At 33.4% G+C, this 25776-nt stretch overlaps 1 protein-coding gene and 1 long non-coding RNA gene across 3 annotated transcripts in view; both read right to left on the bottom strand.

The window, feature by feature from the left end:
• The window catches only part of LOC132737898 (uncharacterized), a gene marked incomplete at its 3' end in the record, with an annotated part of 31044 nt that extends 6000 nt beyond the window's left edge, over positions 1 to 25044 (bottom strand). The window contains 3 exon segments of one of the 2 annotated variants that reach the window (XM_060725272.1): positions 4806 to 5034; positions 5954 to 7000; positions 24922 to 25044. In XM_060725272.1, coding sequence (XP_060581255.1) covers positions 4806 to 5034; positions 5954 to 6945 — 1221 coding nt within the window. 2 annotated transcript variants of the gene reach the window in all.
• On the bottom strand, positions 21658 to 22755 carry LOC132737897 (uncharacterized). The gene is made up of 2 exons (XR_009626794.1): positions 22554 to 22755; positions 21658 to 21804 (listed from the first exon to the last, which is right to left on the bottom strand). It is a non-coding gene; the product is annotated as an uncharacterized LOC132737897 (long non-coding RNA).
• Positions 25045 to 25776: the final 732 nt, after the last annotated feature.

Here is a 25776-nt window from a genome sequence, read left to right as displayed (position 1 = left end):
GGCAAATTTATAAAAAATTTAATCTTGATATCCCTAAAGTTGATAATGGACAGTTCCAAAAACAGAAGCTGGACAAGTCCATATTAAGAAATTTAGCGGGTTAAATAATGGTCTCCAAATATTTATTATTTTCTAAGATAACAATAAAATGATATTACAGATTAATATAAACAGTTTAAATTAAAATTAAGTTATAGACCATGCAGCAAGTTTTTCTTTTGCCAAAATGTATTAACCAGATTTAAGCCAACTCAGACAGTAACTGAATCTACCTGTGCAATCAGTGCAGACAAAGCTGTGATCATGGTCTATATTGTTCACTAATCAGTCAGTATCTATTTTGAAATTTTCACTAAAAAAGATAAATGATTTTGTCTAGATTGAAAGACAAGCAGCCAAGTCTTATCATTATTTTTTTTTTATTATAAATTAACTACACAAAAATACCTTATTAATAAATTATAAGAGAGGTTGTACAGTGAAACATTTTCAAAATTTGTTCTTTAACCTTGTGTGCATTGATTATTTCAAAGTAAATATAATCCAGTTAATTTTTTTATAATTACACAGTATTGATCAGAGCATGATGACCTCTATGCTCTAGCCATAAAAATGCTGCTCTATCAATGCAAAAAAATACTAGATACAAATTTTGTTTATCTTCCAATTTCATCTAATAATTGGGTTACACCTTGTGACAGGCCAGTACTATTGACAATTTATATCATTCTTCATCAAAACTTCTAATTTGTTTTAAGTGACAAACAGGAACTATAAATACATGTAATTCGTTTATGACAAACTGCCAATGCACCTGAAAGTAACTGAGGTCGCTTTTATCCCCCCAGCAATTATTTGTATGCTATAAATAGTAACATATGACAAATATATATATATACCTCGGTACAGTAATCTACTTTATCCAGGTAAAACATAAACAATCTCAAGGTCAAAGTATAGATCTTTTTGGCCAAGGTTATAAACACTGGTTTTAGCCCTGACATCACTGATTATGCATAATGGACTTTGGAACAATCCATTGTTATATGTAAAGATTCAAGTACCAAAGCTTTTTGCTGTAAGTAATACATAGCCTAGTTATACAGCACATAACTAAAGACATTTCAGCATCTAAGTATGAATCATAATGAAGCTCGCTGACTCTTATTATGTACATTTAGGGAAATAAATTCTTTTAAGTTAACTTTGTTATATTTGAATGCAACTAAGCTACAGTGTACCTTATATATTGCCAGCCCGCACTAAGTATACAGGTCCTCCTTTCCCATTCAAGATAATTTAGATGGACAGTAACCTTTTAAAAGTGTTGGTGTGCAAATTAAAACCCATTATGATCAAAAAAAATTATATCATAGCAATGTCCCTAGTTTTGTTTACATTTTGTCTTTACAAAAGCCTTCCGAAATATTGATGTCATGGCAATAATTTTAGTTTTTGTTTACATTTTTTTTTATAAAACCTTTCCGAAATATTGATGTCATGGTAACGTCCTTGGTTTTGTTTACGAAAAAAATGTCACTTTAGATTTTGAAGATGATATTGTAAAAAACGTAAGGAAAAAAAAAATCTTTATGTCTTCCTGAAATGTAATCTCCCATACCCCTTTAACCAATTGTAAAGATATATCTCACTTGTAGAGGCATTCAATAACAGAAATTTGATTGTCAAGTATAATGTGCAGGGTCTTTTGCAGGATTATCATTATTAAAATAATCAAATTCTACCTTAAATATTACCCAGGGTTCATATAGACTGGAGTATTAAAAGATATAATTATCTGGAGTATTAAAAGATATAATTATCTATCTCTTATTCATTTTTTTGTTCTTTTTTTATATTCTTCTTCAATTGTTTTTTTTTTAGTTTTTAATTTGGTTGGGTTTTATGTAGCAGCAACATGGTTTAGAGGTCACATGGCGACTTTCAAGCCCTCCTGGTGGAGGAATGCCTCAGATGCCCCTCCATGAATTACTTAACCACCAAAGCTCTATATTCTAGCTCAGGCTAGCTTGATCCTCACATAAAAGAATCCAAAGTCCCTGCTGGCACTGGATTCAAATTTACAGTGATTAGAGGCAAGTGGTTGAAGCCAACAGCCATAACCACTTGACCAGGCATATCCCATCTCACTCAGTAATCTTATTCCAAGATGTACTTGTAAGATTACTTGTATAAAAGTGACTTTAAAATGACTAGTGTTTTATATCAAGGACTTTGTATCAAAGGTCAATGACTTCACCTTATTCATTATAAATACAGTTTAAAGTAACCATTATCTCAGGCTATATATGTACATGTGAATGGGAATAAACAATTTAAAAGGGGATATTTTAAAAACCTTTTGGGTAATTCAACAAAAAAGCAATTTTAATTAAAAAAAATTTTAAAAAGTGGGGGAAATTCAGCAAAACATATTTATTCCTGTTTAAAAAGCAGCTTTTAGAAAAAAAAAGGGCAAAAAATTTTTTAAAAAGGGCCAGGGGGCATTTTCAGGGCCAGCACACTCCCCTGGAACGTTGATATGACCATAAGGACTGCACTGTTAATGTATACATAATTTGAAATTTTCCCTAAAAATGATTAATGGTTTGGTCCAGATTGATAAGTTGGATCAGTCCATTTAAGATATCAAGAGTGGTAACAATGACCAGCTAGTATAAATGAGACTGCAATTATGTACAAACTGGTGTGGCTAAGTTCTGGTGCCATAGGCAAATCATTCTCGCTGTATAAAACAATCTAGACAGTTCAGAATTAATATAATAAAGTACATAACCTTGTATGACTCAACATTGTACATTTTGGGGTGTTTTAAAAAAGACCTAGCTTCATATTTAATTTTTGTCGGATGATTTCTCTCATGACACCAAATTTTTTTTTTTTTTTACGTCATTTAAAAAACCCGTTTAAAAAATGCCTTTACTATTTTGCATATTGGGAAAAGAATAATTTTTTAATAGTTTTTAAATTGGTTTTTCCCCCCTGTGGGAAACCCAACCTTTAAAAAGTTAATATAAAAAATCTATTTAAAAATATATACAACCTTTGAAAGGAATCTAAATTTAAATTTCAGATGTATAATAAGGTAAAATGCTTCCTCCTCTTTCCCCACCCTCCTGCATAACCCATCCCCTGTCCTCCCCTCCCTCCCCCACAACAGTTATAACTGGCAGGTCCCTTTGGGCATACTGGTTTCATGTAAAATAATTTTACATTTAATTACTTTACAAATTTGTTTAAGACCCAAAAAAACCCCTTTTAAAAAACAAAGGGTTATTTCCAAAATTTTTAAAAGGAAAAGTTTTTAACAAAAATTTTTGCAAAAATTACCAGTTAAAAACACAATTTCACTGAAAATATCTATTGATTTTCTTTTAAACCCCAAAAAGCTAGATTAGGGAGTTTCACTTTGTTTTATAAATTTGCCAATATTTCTACACCTCATTTTAGTAATATTTAACTGTGTATAGACTTTAAAATATACTGTTTAAAGTTTAAAGCTTTAAACAAGATTTAAATTGCACAATGCTATATGAAAAGAAAGGTACTGATTTTTTTTAATAAATTGGTAAATTGGTTTCTCATAATATCCAGAAATTAATATAATAAGACAATAACAAAACAAAGTCATAAATTTGTTAGTACTCTGACTCCTTGTTATTTTTCCCAAATTTATTACAAAGTTATTAGAAATTTTAGTCAGTTGCCTTCTAAGGATGTTGACCCAACAGTGATTTATTTTCTCCCTTTTTACAGTGATATATTGCGCATAAAACACCACAATATCAGCGTAATAACAATAAAAGTTACATTGTTTAAAATGTCCTTAAAACAAAGGTTATCTCATGTTATTTTTTTGAAGGCCTGGGGGAGTGGGGGTTGGTCAATTCCATCATACCATCAGTATTTGCTGCTTTCAAACATATACTAGTGGAAAAAGACCCATGATGACCCTCTGACTGCTTCAGGTCGAACATGATGGAACCTAAATTCTGACTAATCTGGCATTCTTTTGTATTAAGTTTAGTGACTATCTAGTTTACTCTATCTTAGCTAATGTGTTGCAAGCTTGAAACTAAACTGCACTTCATTCATTCAATCAGTACCCACCTCACACAAAGAAACATAAAAGTGGTCCAAATAAGGCTTGTGTCACACATGGTCGCAAGGTTGAGAGGCAAACACCATAACCACTAGACCAGCTCTTAATTAATCCTTAACCTTATATTTGTCTAATTAATTTGTCCTCCTTTGAATTTGGAACATTCCATTCAAAATTTACGGGATTTCAATATAAAAATACAAAAGTTTAGCTACCAACGCTGAACATAGCCTATCAAACTGCATAGACAGACAGACTGCCCTGCTTAAAGCAGGGCATAAAGGGTTAACATCAGGACCACCTCCCCTCTTATAATTTTTGAGAGGTCATGCATTTTTTCAAAAATACCTTTCATTCAGGATTTGAAGATGGTAACAATAAGGGTGTGAATTATGTTTTTGTTTCCTTGTATTTTGATCACTTCTGCTTTAAAAACCACAAGAATTTGAAAAGTTTTACATTTTTCTGCCTTATATAGATCTAGCCATCATTTAAAGGAAAGAAAAAATTCCATGTAAAATTCCTAGATATCAGATTACTTTGTACATTCTATGAAACAAAATATTCATCAAATACCTAAAATGTTTGACACATTACAGGAAAGAACATGGACACTGCATATTGAAACCATAGGGTAAACACATTATTGGTGCAATAGTATCTACCATACTACAAAGTTTACCTCTAAGTTTGTACTTTCTGGCTCTGTCTCCATCAAACTTTCACACTTCACTTCAAATCCTAGAGACTCCTCCTTTTTGTTTTTATCATCAACTGATTTCTCTTCATCCCTTTTTCCATTGAGAGGTTTCTCTTTATCGCTTTTGTCCATTTTTTCCTTTTCATAAACAGCTTTTGGGTCAAGAACTGCTTTCAATTTGGTTTCCTCAGTTTCAACATTTCTGCTCTCCCTAAAATAAGCATTAATATTGTAACATTTAAGAAGTCATCCTATTGCAGGACTTTATCTCACTCAATTATGACTTCAAAATTGTTGTGGAAGAAATCAGAAAATCTTTTGTGAACGATCTTTTGTGATTGTAGAGGAGCTTTTTCAGATATATACTGAAGGTGCCTTAACAAGGCCCCTGTTTTTAGTGAACAAAAAAGTAAAAGTGAACCGTATTAAAAATTGCCTTCGTAATTATTCTCAAAAAGAACTTACAGCCCAGGATTTCAGATGCGATAAATTTGATAAATCATAACTGCATCACTCTAACATCACACTTGCCAGTATAAAATAGACCTAAAGATCTAAATGCTTCAATATTGCATGTTTAGAGAGCTGGGATGGGCATATGTTTATTTCTATGAAGATTTAAAAAAAAGTTTCCTTCAAATGATATGATAACTTTTCATTGAATTGTAGAAAAATCATTTGTACGTGTATTCAACACACTTTCCATAACTAATTGAAGTAACTGTCAAATGAGATGTGACAGAAATAATGTTGAATTGAACCAATTTAAGTCAAACTTCAACAAACCCAGGGTGACGTTCAAAAGTTTAATAAAAATATATGAACAAATCAGCAATATAATGGGCTAAACAAATTGATTATTTTGTTCTTCTAATAGCACAAACAGGTCCAAATTGTTTAATTCAGTCCATTCTGACATATAGGGAAATATATCAAGCAGACAAAAGCTAAGTTGGAAGAATATTTGTTGAATTTAGGGGTTTTCTCAAAGTCTAAACTGTAAAACATTTGCTTATCAATTTGACAAGGCTGGCAGACTTGAGTCTGATAGTACAAGATTTTTTTAGATAAAAAAATGCAATAAATACTGAAAATTAAAAAAAAAAAAATTTAAACAAAAAAGTACTCACATTATTTCTACATCCCTATTATCTAATTGGAAATTCTGTCTTGATTTTCCCTGTTCCATGTTGACAATAAGTTTGTCATGGATACTGTTTTTTTCCACATCCCGTATGTCATTGCTGAACATCTTTCCAAACTGGTTCTCCATTTCCTTACAAGTTTTAGCATCTTCCTTTTTGAGTTTCTGCTTCTCAAGCATGTCAGTCTGCAACTTTGTCGTATTCTTGGCTGTACACATCTTCAAAGATGCCCGACTGTTCAACCTGTCTTTATCAACTTTTACTAGCTTAGCAACAGGATCAGATTTCTCAGTATCCTTTTTGTCATCAGTGGTGCTGACTGATGAATTTTCTTTCAGTTTTTCTTCATCAATCTCATACATTTCTTTATTATCTTTAACTCCTTCAAAGCTTTTTTCACTTGAGTCAACTTCTCTCTTGATATTGTCAGTATCTTTATCAAAGTCAGTTAATTTCTTGTTGTCCTTGCTGATCAATATGGAATTATCGATAGATTTTTCTTTTGCAACATAACTCTTTGTTCCGTTATCAACATTCAAATATCGTAGAATACAGCTTACTCGGTTACTGTCTTTCTTAGTTTCGCCATAGCTGCAGGACGTTTGTCTCTTTCTTCGCCTTCTTATTTTCTGTTTGTCAGGTAGGCTTGTAGCTTTCTTTCCCTGTTCACTAGCTCTTTCTTGCAACTTTTGATAAGAATGAGACTGTTGTCTCCGAGTTTTAGATTGAAGACCTCTCTGGCAACCATGCAGGTCTGAATGCATATTGAGCGTTTTGGAGCGTACATGTCCATTTCTAGGACTTCTACCCCAGTCCCTCGGATCTTGTTCCGAATCACTGCCACCACTTGATGTATAGCCACTGAAATTTTGCAGACTTTTTACCAACTTCACTTGATTGCAACTTTCTTTGCTGTCTTCTTGTTCATCATCAGTTTGAAATTCTGCCCTAACGTAACCGTCACTGCCTTCTGGCATCTTTACTCTACTTCTTATCTTTTCCACAGGATCAGTCGGTTAGAAAATGTGTCGTCTGCAAGTACATAAAGAACAAAAATTTTAATATCACCTGCTCACAATCTTCAATAAATACCTGTTTTCACTCACTGTACATTGTATGTAAATCAAAACATGATAATCTAAGCAACAGGGTAATTTCCTTGTTTGTTTTTGAAATAAATATGGTTGTCATAACTCTGATTATATATTATACAATAAGCTAGGAATGTGTTACAAAAAGCACATATTATATCCGACAAAGTTATCTTCCGGTTACTTTTCAAACAATTTCAAACAACTACCGACATATTTTACCTGTCACCTTATCTGTAATTCTACACTCGGTGTAATCTTTATTGCATGCAATATGTATCAGGGCCATTGTGACCTTCAGATTAATGTCAAGTACCCAATCTTTAGATAATATTCAAGTACCCCACCTACAGACAAGGTCAAGTACTTGACCTTCTGGTAACTGACGCATATTTAAAAAATATTTATATCTTTTAAATTAAAAAAAAAACTATTTAGCTATAATCATGACAGGCAATACAACACTATAAATATAAACTTGATCTAAAAACGTCACACTTAATCTTTACATCACTCAAATTACCGATTGACAACATTCAATACCAAGTCACTTTAATGTTTTCATCACTTAAATACCAAGTTATCTTTATCTTTTAATCAAGTCTATCTTTACATCACTAAATACCAAGTCTCCCACATCTTTACAATACTAAATAATCAAGTCATGAATAATTTTTAACACTGGAAACAAAGTGACACTATATGACATTGTGATAATAGTCAATTTATTCCATGGAGCATGTGGAGGAAAGAGTTACTATTACTATATCAGTAAATTTTCTAACAAAGTATAAGCATTAATTTTAAAGCAGTGCACCTGATAATTGGAATCTGCATCAGCTAATTTGTTATCTCAGCTAAGCAACATGTCATCTTAAACATTATATTATCACAAATATTTACAAATATATCTATAAAACCAAGGCCGGGTTTAATGTTTTGTCACATGCAGAGGCCCAGCTTTACTGGTGCCCCTCTGGGCATTAGCATGTAGGTACCCAACTAGAATCACTAACATTGCATATGCTAGAACATGACAGAATTCAAACTTCCAAAGGACAAATGATTAAGGGTATATTATTTAACCCACAATCTAACAGGACACAAATTCTCTTATCAAACATTACAATGATAGCCTGAGAACAGTGAGTAGGAGGAGGGCATTATATTTTAATTTATAAAATTTCACAAACAATTCCGATGTTAAACAGGATGAGGTTTTTATGACCTCCTCCCACATACAACAGTATAATGTGAAAAAAAATATATTTAACATCTATCTCAATGATACAGAGAAAAATTTAAAGAACATTATAAAACTATAGTAGAACCATTTTTTACAACTTATTCATACATGTAGAACTAAACCTCTTTACACTTTAACCCGATATATATATATATATAATTACGTATCTTAAATGGATTTATTCCATCATTGAATCAATACTATATAATGGACAATGCTATAAATCACCTTTAGGGAAAATTTAAAATATGACTTGAATGAATAGGGAACATTATGCACTGGCAACAGGGTTTATAATTGTTTCCGCCTCTGGTTTTTATTTATCTGCCATATATCGCCCTTACCTTGGAACCCGTTATTGCCCGTTTCATTCAATATAAAAAATCTGGCCCGCCTGCACTACTGGTATGTGCAATCTTAATGTATACAATGCTCTATGCACACCACACCACATTTAGTATTTTGTTCATGAACATGCACCAGTGCCCCATTTTTTGCATATGTTACTAGAATCAAGGTCAAACAAATATGTTTGATTTTCCTAGAATATCTGGATACCGTATAATTAATAGAATATTAACTCCTAGTGCAGATGCCTAATCAAATTTATTGAATGAGTTGAATAATTGTATGTATAGGATCACTTCACACAATTTCATTCAATTCAATGCATTCAATACAGAATCCCCCACACATCTGAAACATTACAGATCATTTTATATTCTGCATAGGGGCCTTCAAAAGGCATTATTGAAAAACAAGAAAATCTAAAATTTGACTTGACAATTTTAAAAACATTAAAGCTAGTGCATTATTTACCTTTAGTCATAAATCATGTTTAATAAGACACCAGGAGGTCGATGTTTTCACATATTGAAAATGTCAAAATTTAACTTCCTAATATTCTATATACATGTACATGATAAATCGTAGCTTTTCAAGCATGATGAATAACCATGTTAAAAATCTTGCACCATGCACTCAGATTTAAAATCAACAATATTAACAGTTACATAATCTCTGTTTGCTAAGCTCAAGAGGTTGCTGGAGAAAACTGAACTTGGACACTATAAATTCAGGTGAGGACCATTGACGGCCAAGTCAATTAATTTGTGTTAATATCAGGGTGAAAAAACAAACAAATAAAATATGTACAGAACGAGGCAACAAATGCATGCTCATATGCTTTTTGAAAAATCAAATCATAAAGTAAATATACAAATTGGATTTCTTTCCTAGTATTTCCTAGTATTTCTTAATAATAAACATGCATGATCTGTAAATATTTTAATTTTAAGTCCCCTGACCTATTGTGGGCAAATGCATTAAGTTAGGTAGAAAATTGCATGAAAAGTCAATATATTATGTAAAATTTCCAGTTGTGGCTATATTTAATTAGTAGGAATAAATTCATTATCATGGGATATTTAAAACGCCCAGCCTCGAAAGTCACCAGGATACAACTTCACACAAGGACATTATTAAATCAATTAACAATAAGCAAACGTCATTCACTTATTTCCTAATCTCATTATAACTATTGTATATTACACCGTGTTAATTGTAACCACTGCTCCTCCATCGGCAGGGTATAGAGACGAAACTTTCACTGATGGATTTTTAAATCCGCAGCCTTGCATAAGACAGTCAGAGTCTGAAGGTATAATCCCCACTAACGTCCGCTCCAGCTAATTGGACATATTCCTGGCCATTTCAGCACCAAAACAAAAACCACTGTATTGACCCAATAGTGCCAGGACAGGTGGCAGGTAAAAACTCCGCTCATTTGCCCTGCCCTTCTGACAGGGGTGGGTCACCAGGGTTGTGGTATCATATTACTGGCTTATCATTACGGTTACTTTAAAGTTCTTTTTGCACTATTGCCTGTGTAGGGATATTGTTTATCAAGTGGATTTTTTTACCCTCTCTGAAGAGATATTAACAAATGGCCTAGCAAATCATTTTCGGTTCAAATAATGTAATATCACACTGATTCTATCAAGACACATTGCAAATGTTATCAGCTAATCAATAAATTATACATTCACATTTTTAACCTTGGTATTCCGACATGATTTCCAATACATTATACATTGATTCTCTATATGGGATTCCAACATGATTTTCAATATACATGTATATATCATGGTACTATGACCTTATGAAATAATGTCCGAAAAAAAAGTACACAGCTATATGACAAGACACTGACAAGGTCTACACTATAATGATTTGATCTCCAATAATATGACATGGGGCAATTTATACAAAAAATCCCTGATTGCCTTAGACTTTCCCTGTTTTAAATCAGTCAATGAGTAAACAGGCTGGAGACAAAATAAAGATTTATAAAGCTTACAGCGTATACAACACTACAGAAACATCAGAATAAAAGTTAGTCCATCAAGAAAACTTTTTTTGATGTGAATATAGATAAAGATTGCATTTATAATTTTTGTTTTGCAGCAGGAAATTTGTTCTGACCATCATATGAGGAGCATAATATGTCACTATGACTTACGTAATATCACAAAATTTCAAGTATGTGGAAAAGGGATTTCATCCATATGAGGCCATTCCATGCTTTTAAACGAAAAGAAAAATACCTTTGGATACAATTAAGCTTTGTTACTTGACTTTCACAATGTAATTAAGCTTTGTTACTGGACTTTCACAATGTAATTTAAATTAAGCTTTGTTACTTGACTTTCACAATGTAATTTAAATTAAGCTTTGTTACTTGACTTTCACAATGTAATTAAGCTTTGTTACTTGACTTTCACAATGTAAGTAAGCTTTGTTACTTGACTTTCACAATGTAAGTAAGCTTTGTTACTTGACTTTCACAATGTAAGTAAGCTTTGTTACTTGACTTTCACAATGTAATTAAGCTTTGTTACTTGACTTTCACAATGTAAGTAAGCTTTGTTACTTGACTTTCATAATGTAACCATCATCTCTTTTACAAGGAAAGAACATCAATTATATACAGCGTACAGCAACTCTTATAATTAAGGCCAGTGACCCTGTCACCACTAGACCGTGAACTTGAAAAGTTATTTGGCATGCATAGTGTACAAAATACATGTTTTTGTTTATAAAGGCATAAAAATCAGCCAACATTTATTTAATACCGTCCGCCCCATGATACTTAATAAATTTATGCAAGAACTTGTTTTATATTTAAAATTAGCTTTTAATTGCTACCTCATTGACATTGACAGTAACTGAACAGTAAAAATACTTGTCCCGTTACAGAGTGCACATACGGTAATTTAACTCTACATGTATCATATAGTTTAGAAACAAGTCAATGTACAATATTTTAGCTATTATTGCATGAAAAAAGCTTAAGTTTTCAACTTTTAAAATCTTATTTACTTTTATTAATCATTATAAACGAACTCTTTTTAAAATAAATAATAATCATACAGTATATTACTCACAACAAATATGGCTTATCCTGTATTAAACCACAACTCAACTTGTAAAGTTAAACTTTACCTATAGGGGGAGCTGTTTAACTACGCATATATAAAGACTGCTATAAATAGATAAATATTTAGTTTCCTATAAACACAGGAGAGACAGACTTCTAGGAATTAAAAATATCTTTGTGTCAAATTTTTGCGTATAATCAAGCATTCAAAACTGACACTGTGTATAATCTAATATCTAAACTTAATTTTAAGACATTATATACAATTATTGTATTAATCTAAATTGTTCCAAATTCAAATGGCTTATAATTTTAAGTCATATTCAAATTTGGCAGGGTAGTACAGCTTCACAAAGCACAACTGGTGAATGACATAAACAGACAAATCATTTTGAAATACCTTGATCTGCTAAAAAGAGGTTATCTTCGCAGATACCTGGTTGGACACAGGTCACGCCCGTTTAACTCACAACGAGTGAAAAATGTCCATCGGTTAAAATGTTGTGAGCAACTTCCGTTCCTCGTTGTGAGCACCCATCTTTGACCTGTGACACGATAAACAAGGTGACTTTTTCATAATTTTTGAAGATTACAGACATTTATGTAAAAATATCGGAATGCAGTTAGCTAGCTATGTGTTTTCCGAGTATGCACATGTAAAGATATTGTCTGTTGGTGGACAATTTGAAGGAAATACCGTGCGACGCAGTCACTCGGGGCAGGTGGAAAACTGGAGACAACTTCACGTTGGACCTAATTCAACATTGAAAACGTCGATTCTGGTGACGTTTTGTGCATTCTTACCTAAAACAGATGCCCACAAGTCATCAGCGTAAATTATTATCTGAAAGTCTTTATAGAAACCAAGATATATCCTTTTTGCTTTAATCCTCGTTGTGAGCACCATAACCTCGTTGTGAGCAAGACAAGCGCAGTGTGTGTATGGTTTAAATATGTTATTCAGATGGTGAAAATATAATTTTCAATATACCACAGCAATTAAAACGTTTTTGCACAGCAGCATTTCTTTGCACTTGACGTTGTGCATACCCCAAAGGGAGGCATATTAGTTTTGAACTGTTCGTCTGTCAGTCCGAGCAAATATATGATATTTATGAGCTTCATTCCGTAGTTAAATAAAGAACAAAAACTCATAAAATTCAAATTAAGAGCTATTTTTTGAGCTAATTTTGCTAATGGACGTTAGTCCAGGTGGTGTTTATGAGCTGATTTGCCTCATAAATATCATAAGATGTTACGTCCGTCAATCTGTCCGAAAATTTTACATTGGCCTTAACTTCCTTATTAGAAAACGGATTTGATTCATATTTGAACACAACATCCCTTAGCACCTTCCCACGGACCTGTATTTGTTTACCTTTACCCCTGAATGGCCTTTACCTTGAAGGTCAAATTGTCCAAAAACATTTAAGATTGGCCATAATGTCCTGGCATAATGTTTAGGCACAACACATCTTTGGACAAGGCCTTTCAACTATCCTATTTTATTTGAACTTGACCCCTGAATGACCTTTACCTTGAAGGTCAAATTGTCCAAATTCTTAAAAATTGGTCAAAACTTCCTTATTAGTAAACGGATTCTACTCATATTTTGAAACAACGCCCCTTTAGGCAAGATCTTCAAACTGATCTGTATTTTTTTATCTTGTACCGTGAATGACCTTCTAGAACATCCAAAAACTTTAAGATTGGTCATCACTTCTTTATAAGTAAGTTGATTTAATTCATATTTGGACACAATGCCCCTTTGGACAAGACCTTCCAACTGACCTATATGTATTTCACCTTGACATTGAATTACCTTCACATTGAAGATCTAATTGTCCAAAAACAAATAATCTATCTGGTCCATAAATCTAAGGACAAAGCACCACTTCAGGGGCATTGTCAACTTACCGTGATAGTTCTTGTTTTACATAACTTGGTCAGTCTTCAGCTCAGGATAAACATATGTATGTGTGTATCACACAGACTGTGAAATTGTTGAAATATTCATAAACTCCCGTGATGTTCACTCGAGCCAAACCAGAGTATACGAAATAAAATACCTGATTTACCTACACTGATTAGTTCTTCTGTTAATCTGATGACTTGTGAATATGAAGAATAATTTTCAAAAAAACTTTTAAAAAGAAAAAGAAGAACTATTGCAAAGAAAAACTTTTGTACAAAAACGTTTTGATTGCTTTTGGTAGATTAAAAATTGTATTCTTGCCATTTGAATTACATATTAAACCCAGACAAGCACTGCGCTTGTCTTGCTCACAACGAGGTTATGGTGCTCACAACGAGGATTAAAGCAAAATAGAGTATATCTTCGTTTCTACGAAGACTTTCAGATAATAATTAACACTGAAGACTTGTGGGCATCTGTTTTAGGTAAGAATGCACAAAACGTCACCAGAATCGACGTTTTCAATGTTAAATTAGGTCCAAAGAGAAGTTGTCTCCAGTTTTCCACCTACCCCGAGTGACTGCGTCGCACGGTATTTCCATCAAATTGTCCACCAACAGACAATATCTTTACATGTGCATACTCGGAAAACACATAGCTAGCTAACTGCATTCCGATATTTTTACATTAATGTCTGTAATCTTCAAAAATTATGAAAAAGTCACCTTGTTTATCGTGTCACAGGTCAAAGATGGGTGCTCACAACGAGGAACGGAAGTTGCTCACAACATTTTAACCGATGGACATTTTTCACTCGTTGTGAGTTAAACGGGCGTGCAGGTGACATTTATACACCTTTTGAACCCTATCTTCTGGTATGTCCAGTCAGTGTCTGACTGTCTCGGATTACACTTTTGGCAAATTGCCACATTCACCGCTTAGCCTCATAACCTAGATACATACTTATTGCACCATCAACAACAAAAATTAACTTCCTCCTTAAATTAGTCACTCCTTAAATTTTGAAAAAGTTAAGCACGCTGACTGATTTTGGAAAAGTAAATTGAACGTATTCAATATAAATCTTTATGCCTTTTATACATTTTGATATAATATAAAAGGTCATTTAACTAAAAACATTTGAAATTCAACATAGCTATGCAAATAGGTAAGCAATCCTTTAGAAAGGCAAGCATTTTTATATTATTTTCCAGGTATCAAATTTTTACTTCAACGAAACCCTGATTGGCCCAATCCCAGCTTGGCTAAGGTATGTAAATATGCAAAATACTTGTTAAAAAATCAAATAATCTCAGCACATTTATTTGCAATTTTCAGTTTTTCAGTTCACAAAAAATCAAACAGCTGTTTTTAGCAAATGCTTTTATTGTTAACTTATTATGCATCTTGAAAATATTAAACAATGTACATGTATATTAGATGCAATAGTGGAAACAGCCAGACTTCCCGAAATACGTCGGTCCGACGGACATGTCCGATAAATTTTGATCAGGTCCGACGAGTTTTTATCCCGGATCGGTCCGACTGTCCGGCTTTTATCCAAGCCGCATGTATACAAAATGGCGTCGCTAAAGGTGCCAAACCTTGGAAAAATAAAAAATCTACGTCAGAGGAACGCGCAGAACAGCAGTAAAAGGATAATAAAAGTAGACCTGAGACAAAATTTAATGAAAATTAGAAGCAAGACAGTGAATCGTTGGTGTATGATAGGGAGGAGATGAAAATGCGCTGTAAGGAATGTGCAGATTTTTACGGCGAAATAATTAAAAACAAAAAGTCTCTAGAAATACAAACACACGTTATTTTTTGATTTTGATCAATTTTATTTGGTCCGACAGATTTCGTTTCGGTCTGACAGATTTTCATGGTTTGTCAGACCGAATGTCTGACAGTTTTTTTCAACTTTCGGGAAGTCTGACAGCACTCAAAGAAAATAATTATATACATGCATTTCTTTGTTTATCTTTACATTTAAAACAAGGTGTCTATAGCCCTGCATGTTCCACTTTAATCAATGCTATAATTGTATTGTCAAAGAAGGGAGATAACTATGCAAACTTGACAGTTATCTGCCCTTGATTATTAATGGAATACTAGTGCAACAAGCATTATACATGCATAAACCCTACTTGTAAAGAAATTACTGATCAGAACAACACTTTGCTAGACTAAATCCAGTAGAAAAAGGAGCATAACTATGCAACAAGAGCTGTCAATTAGACAGCATGCTTGACTATTTTTAGTGTTTGGTAAGTTCAAGAAGGTTGATAAAATTCTGTTAAAATCCATGCTAGACTTAAGGACCTAAGCTGGATAAAATCAAAATATGTTGACATGCCAAAGCTAGATTCTGAGATATTTTCATTCTAGGTCAGAAGTAGAGGCGAGATATTGCCCAGACACAAGATAGCACAATATCTTGTTGTGCAGTTCAATTAGTGGGAATGGCTGATGCCCATGCACTGCTGAGTTGTGGCTAGCCCAACAATTTTCTTCAAAGAGTCGAGCTTAAACGTACCTAGATACATACAGTAATCTTTCTCACATCATTTGTACAAAGCCAGTTTGCCTCTTAAAATTTGAGGAGAATTATTTCTAAAACTGCTTATTCGGGAAGTAAATGTTTTGGTGCAAGTTTAGATTTTTGGAAACACTGCATGATTTTAAAGAAAATTTCAATTGGGAAAGGCCCCTGTTATATAAGTTGAGAAATCACTGACATATATTCAGTACTTTCATTAAAATAGCCTTAGAATAAAATTTCAAAGAAATCATACAATTGAATAACAACATCGATCTCCTCCTGTTTCATTTATTTCATTTTAAATATTTTAAATTCAGCAAATGAAGTGTCCACCATGCAAAGTTCATTTTAATGGATTTTCGGATACTGTCTGCACTGAATGAAGCTGATAAGCCTGTTTTATGACCATAAATTTAGATATGATAAATCTGCAGCTTAAAAGGATGTGGGTTCAGTTCATGACAATATGAAATAACATAAGATATAATATTCAATTATCACATCACTGTTTTATTATGACACATACTCAATGGTCTGTTTAATCATGGTTTTTCCCCATTTTCTCTCGGATACATAGCAAAAAATATTTAAATAATTTTATAAATATATATATTTTTTTACTTGTTTTATTTCTGTTTTGGTTTGAAATCAAAGGTCATTAAAAATTAGGACAGCCGGACTTCAGGTGTCCGCTTTGTGCATTATTTCAGGGACAAACGGGCACCATGTAGAACCACCAACCTTAGATAGGCTAACTGAATTACACTATCTCAAATGAATCCTTAATTCCAACACACACCAGTAAGAAGCATAAAAGTTTAATAAACAGTAAAACAATATTGTTAAATGAGGAAGTAAATAAAAATAAGCCAGCAAAATTCACTAACAATCAATATGATGATAATATGACCTAAATCTTTGCCAAGAAACCCTTACTTGTGTTAGTAGTTACAAGGTCAAAACAGTAAGTAAGTTAAATATCATTGTATATAACATGAAATCATGTAAAGCTTTACATCGCAGTGATTTTTTGGTTTGTTTGTTTTTTCACTTTTGAAGAATGATGGCAGGGACAAAATTAATGATCTTAAAAAATTGTAGGCATTTTTGCCACAGTGGAATGGATTTGTTTACATGTCTGTCTTAATATGAAGATGAAACACTGTAAACTCTAAAGTAAAAGAAAAAGTCACAACTTGTGTATTATATTACAGCAAAAACTTTCCAATTACTGATAAATGAGAAAGAATGAATGTTTCAAGAAAATAATTGGGAACATGTACAATTACCATGAAAAGAAATAATCCAAACACATGAAGGACTTGACAGAAAATTCCAACCTGTGTTGTATACTAGCACTTTACATTTACAGACACAGTCAAAATTAATGACCTACCTTGCAATAAAATGACTCCAATGTTAAATTTAGCTAAGAAATAACACATAACTATTATATACACTATATTCTGTATAGATATAGTACTTACCGTAACTCATAAAAAAGAAAGAAATAGGACTAAGTTGATAAAATAGAACCAAAAATAAAAGAAAACAGTGTACCAATAGTTAAATGTGAAAGTGAAAGTAGGACAACAGCAACATGTGAGGTTGGGTGAGGGGGTCACTTACAGAGGGGGTCTGAATTTTATATACATCCCTATTTGAGTAAGATCCTTTAGTTGTCTCAATAGTTTTTTGTTTTGTTTTTTTTGTTCGAATTATTTTTCTCAAATTGCTCCTTCAGTCAAAGTCCACTATACATGCTAATGTGAACAGACCTGAGCATGTTCATAATATTAAACTTAGAGACTTGTTATTATATTTTCTTTCTTTTCTTTCTTTTTTTTTTTTTTGCTTCATGAAACAAAGTCTCATTGATTGAGTTCCTGTTTCTCAAATTTTGAAGCCATTGACAATTTTTTTCAATGACTTAGTATTGACAATTCATTATTAGACAATTGTAAAAAAAGAAACATACTTTTTGTCTTTGTGAATGGGACCTTATTATGATAAAATAGTAATCAGATATGCATCAAATCGAAAATAATGGAATCGGCCACGGTGTATCCAGAAATTGAAATTGAATCAAACATTAAGTGAATCTTTCCAGCCTCCTGGTTTAGATCCTAGGGTCTATTCCTAGTTCCTTGACATGAAACATCCAGAGCGGAAAAAGGTTAAAGAGGCTTATAACCAATACAGTACAGATATCGAGGAATATGCAAAATCCTCCAAGATCGAGGAAAGTACTCGCAACTCCGCGAGAGTATTTGTCCATAAAAACGAGTGACTCCGCGTGAGAAACGTGTGATGAGAGTGACTCTGAGACGAAAATAAAAGCGCGTGACTCCGAGAGAGAATTACCGCGTAACTCCGTGTCGGTGTCTAGCTGGTGTAAATAAATGCAAGTGCAATCTCATTTTATATTTAATTTAATTCTTTAGATTACCATTCGAAAATAAAGATGATTTTTACGGTTGTTGTTTTCAATTTACCCTGAATCAGTTGAAAGGTACATTTGATTAGAAAAATCACTACCGTAAGCGTCATCAGTTCTCAAGTTTATTTTTATCCCGATTAATTAGGTCAGTAGCAATAACCACAGGAACCCGAAATTCTATCAAAAACAAAAAGCGATTTAAAAAATCCATATAATAACGGCCCAACATGTTTTTATACTTCTTTAAGAAATGAATTAATTATATAAACTTCTTAATCTTAAATGTTTCTATATGCATCAAATACCGATAACGTGCCGTTCTAATTTATTTCAGGTGCCAAATATTGTGTTGTGTTTATTTTTTTTCAATGTGGAAAATGAGTTTCGATCTTCATAATATTTTAATCATTGATAACATGTGCACATAAAAAAAAATGACTTTCCCAACTTTTATATTGGTTTGTATAGTTTTAAAAATTGTCATAATGTGCATGTACGTTTCTTCATAATCCATTGTTTACATGTATTTTAGTTACGTGTCAACCTGTCACATCCGCCGTTTTAATTAGAAGACACTTGATTTATATATAATTCTTGAGAATTAACATTAACTTAATCGTTTCTAAATAAAGCTGCATAAAAATTAGTAATATATTGTTGTAATTTTATTCCAAGAGTATCTCCGAAAATCTGTCGGTCTCATTCTGTTATCAAAGTCATATGTAGACGTATGTCGATATTGATATCAAAAGTCAGTTGTCTTGTGATGATCATTAATAAATTAAGATTTTTGTTTTTTATTTCAGGCATTATGGAGGAATTCAAGAGTTATGGAGGTGTTAACAAGTTGACAGAGGCCGTTCAACTTACCTAGCGCACTGCTCCCGTAATTCATTCACCTGTAATCAGCATTACATAGATTGACAAAAAATAAAAACAGCAAAGAATAAAATGATCATTTTATTTGTCTTTTTGTTTTATTTGTTTATGGTTTGTACATCATCTATATCATGTCATTTTATAACTAGAACTGCCACTATCATGGCGTGAATACCCCCGCATACCACTTTGTCAGAATCAACAGTGGCCATTTAGAGCTCAAGGACAACCTCCCTGCCAAATCTGAGGTTACTAAGCCAGTGCATTGCTAAGTTATGTATTCTACATGCTTCAAATGTGAATATGTCAAAATCAATACATTGCGGAAAGGACATTCTTTAGCAATTGAGAAGAAAAGCTTTTCTTTTTGTCAAGGTCCCTGTGACCTTGACCTTTGACCCAGTGACCTCAAAATCAATAGGGGTCACCTTATAGTCATGATCAACATCCATACCAAATATGAAGACTGTGGGTCAAAGGAATCTTAAGTTAATGGGTGGACAAACTTTTTGAAGTCAAAGTCCCTATGACCTTGACCTTTGATCCAGTGACCTCAAAATCAAAAGGGGTCATCTACTAATCATGACTAACCTCCATGCCAAATATGACGACTGTAGGTCAAAGGAATCTTAAGTTATTGGGCGGACAAGCTTTTTGAAGTCAAGGCCCCTGTGACCTTGACCTTTGACCTGGTGACCTCAAAATCTATAGGGGTCATCCACTAATCATGACTAACCTCCATGCCAAATATGAAGACTGTAGGTCAAAGGAATCTTAACTTATTGGGTGGACAAGCTTTTTGAAGTCAATGCCCCTGTGACCTTGACCTTTGACCTGGTGACCTCAAAATCAATAGGGTCATCTACTAATCATGACTAACCTCCATGCCAAATATGACGACTGTAGGTCAAAGGAATCTTAAGTTATTGGGCGGACAAGCTTTTTGAAGTCAAGGCCCCTGTGACCTTGACCTTTGACCTAGTGACCTCAAAATCAAAAGGGGTCATCTACTAATCATGACTAACCTCCATGCCAAATATGACGACTGTAGGTCAAAGGAATCTTAAGTTATTGGGCGGACAAGCTTTTTGAAGTCAAGGCCCCTGTGACCTTGACCTTTGACCTGGTGACCTCAAAATCAATAGGGGTCATCTACTTATCATGACTAACCTCCATGCCAAATATGAAGACTAAGGGTCAAAGGAATCTTAAGTTATTGGGCGGACAAGCTTTTTGAAGTCAAGACCCTGTGACCTTGACCTTTGACCTGGTGACCTCAAAATCAATAGGGGTCATCTACTAATCATGACTAACCTCCATGCCAAATATGAAGACTAAGGGTCAAAGGAATCTTAAGTAATTGGGCGGACAAGCTTTTTGAAGTCAAGGCCCCTGTGACCTTGACCTTTGACCTAGTGACCTCAAAATCAATAGGGGTCATCTACTAATCATGACTAACCTCCATGCCAAATATATAGACTAAGGGTTAAAGGAATCTTAAGTTATTGGGCGGACAAGCTTTTTGAAGTCAAGGCCCCTGTGACCTTGACCTTTGACCTGGTGACCTCAAAATCAATAGGGGTCATCTACTAATCATGACTAACCTCCATGCCAAATATGAAGACTAAGGGTCAAAGGAATCTTAAGTTATTGGGCGGACAAGCTTTTTGAAGTCAAGGCCCCTGTGACCTTGACCTTTGACCTGGTGACCTCAAAATCAATAGGGGTCATCTACTAATCATGACTAACCTCCATGCCAAATATGAAGACTAAGGGTCAAAGGAATCTTAAGTTATTGGGCGGACAAGAAAAAACCGACGGACGGACGGCCGGACGGACGGACGGACGGACGGACAAGCTGATTCCAGTATACCCCCCTTACAACTTTGTTGTGCGGGGGTATAAAAATAAAAAAACAGTTTTGACAAAGATTAAACTACTTCCGATTTCACGTACATGTACTGTTAATAGACGATAAAACAATATTTTTATAATAGCATATGAACATATTTGATCGTCACAGCAAGCGGGCATGCATTGTACATGTACGTATGTGGATTGAAAAAGACCGCCATGCCTTTAAAAAATCACTGCCAATCTCAATGTTCTTGTTTTATAATTCATGGTTTTATTCTTGAGACGACGCAGCGCCTGTTGTTTTCCCCCTGCAAACATCGGTAGAATTTCATAAATGAATTCCTTAATGTTGTCCTTTCTTGTGCTGCCAACATCGGTAGAATTGCCTAGCAGATCGAACTTCTTAACTCTGTTCTATATTGTTCTGAAAGCAATAGTAAAATAAATTTAAACATTAATGTTAAAAGCAGGACTGTACATGCCGACATAGGGTGTCGCTGTTTTGGCTAGTGCATTGTATGGAATGATGTATTATATCTCGTATTTCACGGATTTTTTATCAACCAACAATTAAAAGGAGACGTACATGTACTTCACATGGAAATCAGTTTGGTATCATTTATGTAACTGGTACAAATTTATCTAAAAGCCTGACTTAAAAGTATAAAATTACTTTCCAAGGCAGATGCATTTCACTGAAGAATACTTTGTAAACTGTCTTAAAGAAAATGTTGTTTTTTTATTCAGTTCAGGTACAAAGTATAATTACCCTTACGATAGTATGTCAATGGAATGAATCGACCTAAGCACGTGGTTGTTTTGCCATATATTTCCTTTTTTTTCTTCTTCTTTTTTTTGCTTACATAATAATTATAAATTTGTATAAACAATGCAAAAAAGAAGCTCATCTATATTTTCTTATTTTAGAATACTAAATTAAATAGGTTTTTGACACTGAGCGTTACGGGAATTGCGGGAAATCATCGGTTATTCTTTCCTTTAATTAATTAATGAATCAAGTGTGTCTACTTTCGTTTTCACTTGTGATACTTTACATCAACGAAGAATTTTCGACAACATTGTTATTTTGAATGAATAATACATGCGTTGAAGGATTTTATTTTAGAGGTAGAGCATTATATTAATTAATAAATAAATAAAGCATACGTGTACCAAATCAGTCTTATTTTCTCGGAGTCACTCTTTTTGACTCGGAGATTCACGGAGTCCCGCGGACAAAATTGTCACTCGTTTTTGTCTCGGAGTCACTCTTTTTCACCCGAGAAATTTATAATCCACTCGGAGTCACGCTTTTTGAGATTACTCGATACTCGCAGAAATTTGCATATTCCTCGATATCTGTACTGTATCTTGAAGACATCTTAAATTTAAGTAACACTGATGTCCAAAATGGTCACAAACCCAACACTAAAATGGTGTACTCCTTAATTTAACATTCAAAACAAGAAACATCTGCTGTACCCCCATTAAAATATGAAAATTATAAGAATCTTACACTGGCTGTCAGTACAGACCGGAATATCTAGCTCATGGGTAACTGTTTACGGCAGTACTGAGGCTCTGCCAAGTTTCCACTAAACAGTTACCCGAGAGCTAGATATTCCCGTATGTGCCAACTGCCGGTGTTTGATTCTTTCTCTTGCATATTACATATCATTAATTTTCAGAACAGAAATTACGAAAACTGATATTCTCATTATGCGCTTGTCTCTTATAGTAGCGTATGAACTTACAACTTTATTCATAACCGTTAAATAACATCATCCTAAGAATGCAATTCATTCATAAAAGGCGCGCTGCAATTACATCATTTAATGCACGCAACTTGTCTTACACGGGGGTGTAAGACAGGGTTTTCCAGCACCGGTGTAAATGGTAGATAATTCTGTCTGACATGCAAGAAAAATTTCACCATGATGATGTCTCAAAGGCTACAGCCTTAAATAAGCAATACCAGTCAGTTTTCAGCCCCAAATCTCCCCTAACCCTTGCATCCTTGTGTAAAATAAACCTTAACATGATCAATCCATTCCTTCTTTGCCAAATATCCAAATAGGAGCAAAAGGAATCGAGAAACTTCTCAATAACCTAAACCCTCATAAGGCCTTTGGTCCTGATAAAATAAAACCAATAATTCTCAACACTCTTTTCAAAGAACTCTCTCCAATCATTAACAAAAACTCTCAAATAATGTTGTTATCAATCAAAAATGAAACATAAACATCAATCTATTTTTGCCTATCAGCCATACTGGTTAAGAAAAGCGTTTTAAAGATCAATTGGTTTCAAATTTTGAACGGAAAAATATATTCATTCTCACTGGCGTTGCATGGGCAAATATTTCGTTCAAAAATATTTCGTTTGAGACTTTTGACTCATTTCAACGCTTGCATTTGAATTAGCCAATCAGATTTCTCACACTGTGTAACTGCCATTTGTTTATCAGCTATATAAGTAATTTGATTAAATAAGAGGATTTAATCATGACTTTTCTGAATCTGATATGATGGTTTTATTATTTTGTTAAAAGTGTAGATCTATTTTTTACTTTTTTTCATAAATAGGTCAAAATTAATGTTAATTTACGCTGTCTTGTTTTTTTGTTTCGCAAGATTTTCTTGCGAAAATTTTGTGAGTTTTTGAGCAATTTCGATATGACATTGCTTTGCCCAGTCAAAGCATTGTCATATAATTATAGGCTCAGGTCAGTCATGAAAGAGTACTGCTGAAAATTTGTGCTGAATATTTTAGCAAAATGTTTTAGGCCGATGTTTTTAAATGATTTCGATAATACTTTGCTTTGCCCAGAAGTAAAAAATAATAATATTAGTGGGCCCTGGATCGCTCACCTGAGAAATAGGTCAAAGTGGAGCCCCATTTCACCCCAGAAGAAATAGCGAAAATTAAAACATCTTGAAAAAACACTGGATTTACAGTACATTTAAGAAAAATCAATGACCCGTGGGGCGGGGCCAATTTTGACCCTAGGGGTTTTATTTCAACAAACATGTAGATATACACTAGAACTAGGTTTCATGCCAAATTTCTATAAGCTCTAGTCTAGCTTTTCCGGTTTTTTACACGAAGATCTTTTAAGATTTCTTGTAAAAAAATCTTTTGGTTGCCATGGCATCTAGAGTTCATTATGTACTTTAATTCTTTGAACAACTTTGGTACAGCTTCATGCAAGTAACATCCCTGCAAAGTTTAAAAAAAATTGGCCAATTGGTTTAGGAGAGTTGTTTCAAGAAATTGTTGACGCACGTACGGACGCACGCACGGACGCTGGACGACGGACAATGGGCCATTACAAAAGCTCACCTTGAGGACATTGTCCTCAGGTGAGCTAAAAAAGAATTCCAAATTATAATAAATATGACTAAGAGTACTAAGGCCCTATACCCCAGAATACCTGCTGGATAAAGCTGAATAATATCAAATATCATTGATAATTTACCAATATTTTGATAAAAGAATATTGTACAAATGTTTATGCATTAAACATTTATCAACATTTTACCTGTCAATGAGATGATTACAAGCGAAATTTATAGAATTCTATTCCGCAACAGTATGTTACGTCCAAAACTGGGTTTCCGCCTTTGCTTGATTAAAAAGTGTGTAAAAGAGAACTATATTCTACATTAAATCAGTATTACTGAAAATAGAAAAGTACTTTTTCGCGTAAATATGTTAAACTTTATATACAATATAACTGCATAACATGTTACTTATAATGGTCGAAGAGATAGATAACCCCGGCAATTGATAAATATAATTGTTATAACTTTGTTTTTCAACAACATGACCACATAGTAGTATAGGAGCAGGACATCTATGTGATAATTTTTTTAAAATTTGATATTTTTTTACAAAGGCTATGGTCCAGTCAACATTTGTGCCAAGTTTGATCAGTAGTGAAGCATTTTGTAAAGTTTCATAGCAGTTTGAACTTGTAACAGTGTGTTTTTCAATGAAAACAGCCCTTTTTCACAATATGCTCATGCAATAAAAGATTAAATAAGAAATAAGACAACCACAAAACAGCCATTTTCCCCCCAAAATTATGAGAAAGACCACATGTTAATGTTTATATGTAAAAATTACTATTATACTAAAGAAAATAATAGGTTTAAATTTTCAATATCTTGTCTTTAATTGCATGCAAATGTGTTATAAACCACACATTAAAGGGATTCTACTGAGGTTTAAAAGTCAAAAAAATAACATTTGAATCTCTTACATAAATGAGCTGGAGCACTTTAAACAGGAATATATGCAAAGATATTAAAGAAATATACTTTGAGATAAATTGAAAATGGTATTTTTATGCATTTCTTCGCCCGTTTTGAGTGAAAAGCGTTTAAACAATTTT

The sequence above is a fragment of the Ruditapes philippinarum genome, unplaced genomic scaffold (genome assembly GCF_026571515.1).
Source record: "Ruditapes philippinarum isolate M1 unplaced genomic scaffold, ASM2657151v2 ctg4674_1_1_1_1, whole genome shotgun sequence".
NCBI classification, from domain to species: domain Eukaryota; kingdom Metazoa; phylum Mollusca; class Bivalvia; order Venerida; family Veneridae; genus Ruditapes; species Ruditapes philippinarum.
Note: the sequence above shows the minus strand (reverse complement) of the source record. Positions and strands in the feature narration are given on the sequence as shown.